Source organism: Bos indicus, chromosome 10, assembly GCF_029378745.1.
Source record: "Bos indicus isolate NIAB-ARS_2022 breed Sahiwal x Tharparkar chromosome 10, NIAB-ARS_B.indTharparkar_mat_pri_1.0, whole genome shotgun sequence".
In the NCBI taxonomy this organism is placed as follows: Eukaryota; Metazoa; Chordata; class Mammalia; order Artiodactyla; family Bovidae; genus Bos; species Bos indicus.
Window position 1 is genome coordinate 24,261,387 of NC_091769.1, and position 2,466 is coordinate 24,263,852.

The 2,466-nt window shown below is 42.3% G+C and overlaps 1 gene segment (V, D, J or C); it reads right to left on the reverse strand.

Annotated features, from left to right (window-relative positions):
- Positions 1-219: 219 nt before the first annotated feature.
- On the reverse strand, positions 220-1,057 carry LOC109564220 (T cell receptor delta variable 1-like). The segment is given in 2 exon segments: positions 220-710; positions 934-1,057. Coding segments are annotated over 2 exon segments (540 nt in total).
- Positions 1,058-2,466: the final 1,409 nt, after the last annotated feature.

A 2,466-nucleotide genomic window follows, 5' to 3' on the forward strand; every position in this document is an offset into this window, starting at 1 on the left:
GCTGTGAAGTGGATCCACCAGAAAGGAGTTGCAGGAGATAAGATGTGCTTTCCCAGTTCTAGCGTCTACTGGCCTCCTGCTCAAATGGGGGACCCAAAGCAGTGGTGGGAAACTGGGGGACAAAAGGGAGGGAGAAACCACAGTGATTCCTTGTCTTCTTCAGTCTCCAGTTCCTGTGGGGCAGGCCCACCTGGTTCCAGCTGTAGCCTGGTGATCCACCTAGAAGGAGCTTTTATTTAGAATTAAATCTTCTGATCCAGACCACAGATGAAGCAACCACAGGACTACCATCTCTCTTCTGGGATGTGCAGGTGTGCACTTCAACTGAGGTCCTGAAGCAGTGGGGCTCTCTCTTATTAAGCTCTGGGGTTTTTGTTCAGTTTTTCCCATTACTTCAAGCACTGTGAGCTTCCAGAGAGCACAGAAGTACTCTGCAGAGTCTTCAAGTTGTAAGGCTGAAATGATGAGGCTGATGTATTTATGTGCTTTATGGAAGTTTACCGAGTAGCGGCCGTTCCTTGCATTACCGTATTCTGAATACTGACGAATAAGAAAAGTCATGTCTCCCCTGGGAAGCTGTTTATACCAAAAAATGTAGTAGTAGTCCATGGTCGAACTTACTTCATAGAGACAATTCAGGGTGACTGTCTGCCCCACTTGACTGGATACCGCTGTCTGGACTTGAGTTACTTGCTGGGCCACACTGGATCCTATACGGAAAAAAAAAAAAAAACAGAAAACAGAGATGAAGTAGTAAATAAAATAGTGTGGGATTTAGATTAATTTAGGATCCAGAGACAAACCAAATTGAAATTATAAAATGTTTTTTTTCTCCAACCCTCTTTTCCTCCCCAAGTCCCTGTGAAGCACCACGTGCCTGTGTGCAGCCCTTTCACCCTGAACTCTCACATCCAGGCTTGGAAGCATCCCTACCAGAGAAGGTGATGGCCAGGAACACCCAGAGCAGCCTGGAGAGCGGCATGAGGCATGGATTCCCCTGCACAAATGTGCTCAGTTCTGCCTCAAGCTGAGAGTTCAGTGTCTCTGTGTGCCTGGCAGCACATATACGTTCCTGTGTGACTCCTTCAAACAGGAAGTGGGGTTTGTCATGTTCATAAATCACATGGTCTTTTTCACAGATGGGAAAAACTTTTGGCTCACAGATGTTTAATTTTCTACTTTTCTTTCCATGATTCTTATGTTAGGTAGATCCTGAAAGCTTCATGGAGAAAGCAGTTAGTATTATGTGTGTGAGGGCTTCCCTGATGGCTCAGATGGTAAAGAATATACCTGCAATTCAAGACACCCTGGTTTGATCCCTGAGTTAAGAGGATCCCCTGGAGAAGAGAATGGCAGTCCACTCCAGTGTTCTTGCTTGGAGAATTCCAAGGATAGAGGAATCTGGTGACTACAGTCTATGGGGTCCCAAAGAGTTGGACACGACTGGGCAACTAACACACATACATGTTAAGGCTTTGAGCTGAGAGAAACAGAACCAGGCTCCTCTGTCCATGGGGATTCTGCAGGCAAGAATTCTGGAGTGGGTTCCCAACACAGGGATCAAACCCTCATCTCTTGCACTGGCAGATGGGTTCTTTAACACTAGCACCACCTGAGAAGGGCCAAGAATACTGGAGTGGGTTTCTATGCTCTCCTCCAGGGAATCTTCCTGACCCAGGGATTGAACCAGCATCTCATGTCTCCTGAATTGCCAGCTGGGTTCTTTACCACTAGCTCAACCTGGGAAGCCCTTTAGCTTTCTTAACAAAAGGCAGTCTTTTCCAAAATAATTAATGTATCTTTTTCTTTTCTCACTTGGTTCTAGGTCTTTGTTTATATTTTTCAATAAATAAAGTGACTTCAATATCAAATGATAAAACATCACTCCTGACTTTCAGAATCTATTCAGTTGTATGTGTTTTTTAATGAAATGCTTAACAGGAAAAAATATTAATCTTTGAAATCTGACATTGAGTTTTACTTAGTAAACTTTGAAGAGCATCAGTATATTCAATCCTGCTGCCTTTACAAGTAGAATTGTATTTATTAGATCAGGTGTCCTTAAATTGTCCTCATGTCATATTCTTTACCCCAAAGCGTTCAGTTTCTCTTCTCAGTGGTTTGTTATTTTTCTCTGTAAGGTCAAGTTAAGCATGCTGACTTTTTCTGTGCCACAAGGCTACAGTGCTCTCTTACAAAAAATGGTATCTGTAACACTTAGTAAACGTTGACACCACACTATTTGGTGACTGAAGTTTTGTATACTGTACATGATCATGTAGAATGTCATTGTCAATCTTCCATTTGATTTCATTGTTTTGATAGATGAATTAATATAAAAAAAAAACAAAGGCAAATAGACAAGTAGAAAAGAAAGTACAGAAAGATCTAAAACAGTGCCAGTTCTTAGATTTTAGTCGAAGTAACACATTAATGAGTCATGCAGGGAGGAGAGTTTATATTTAG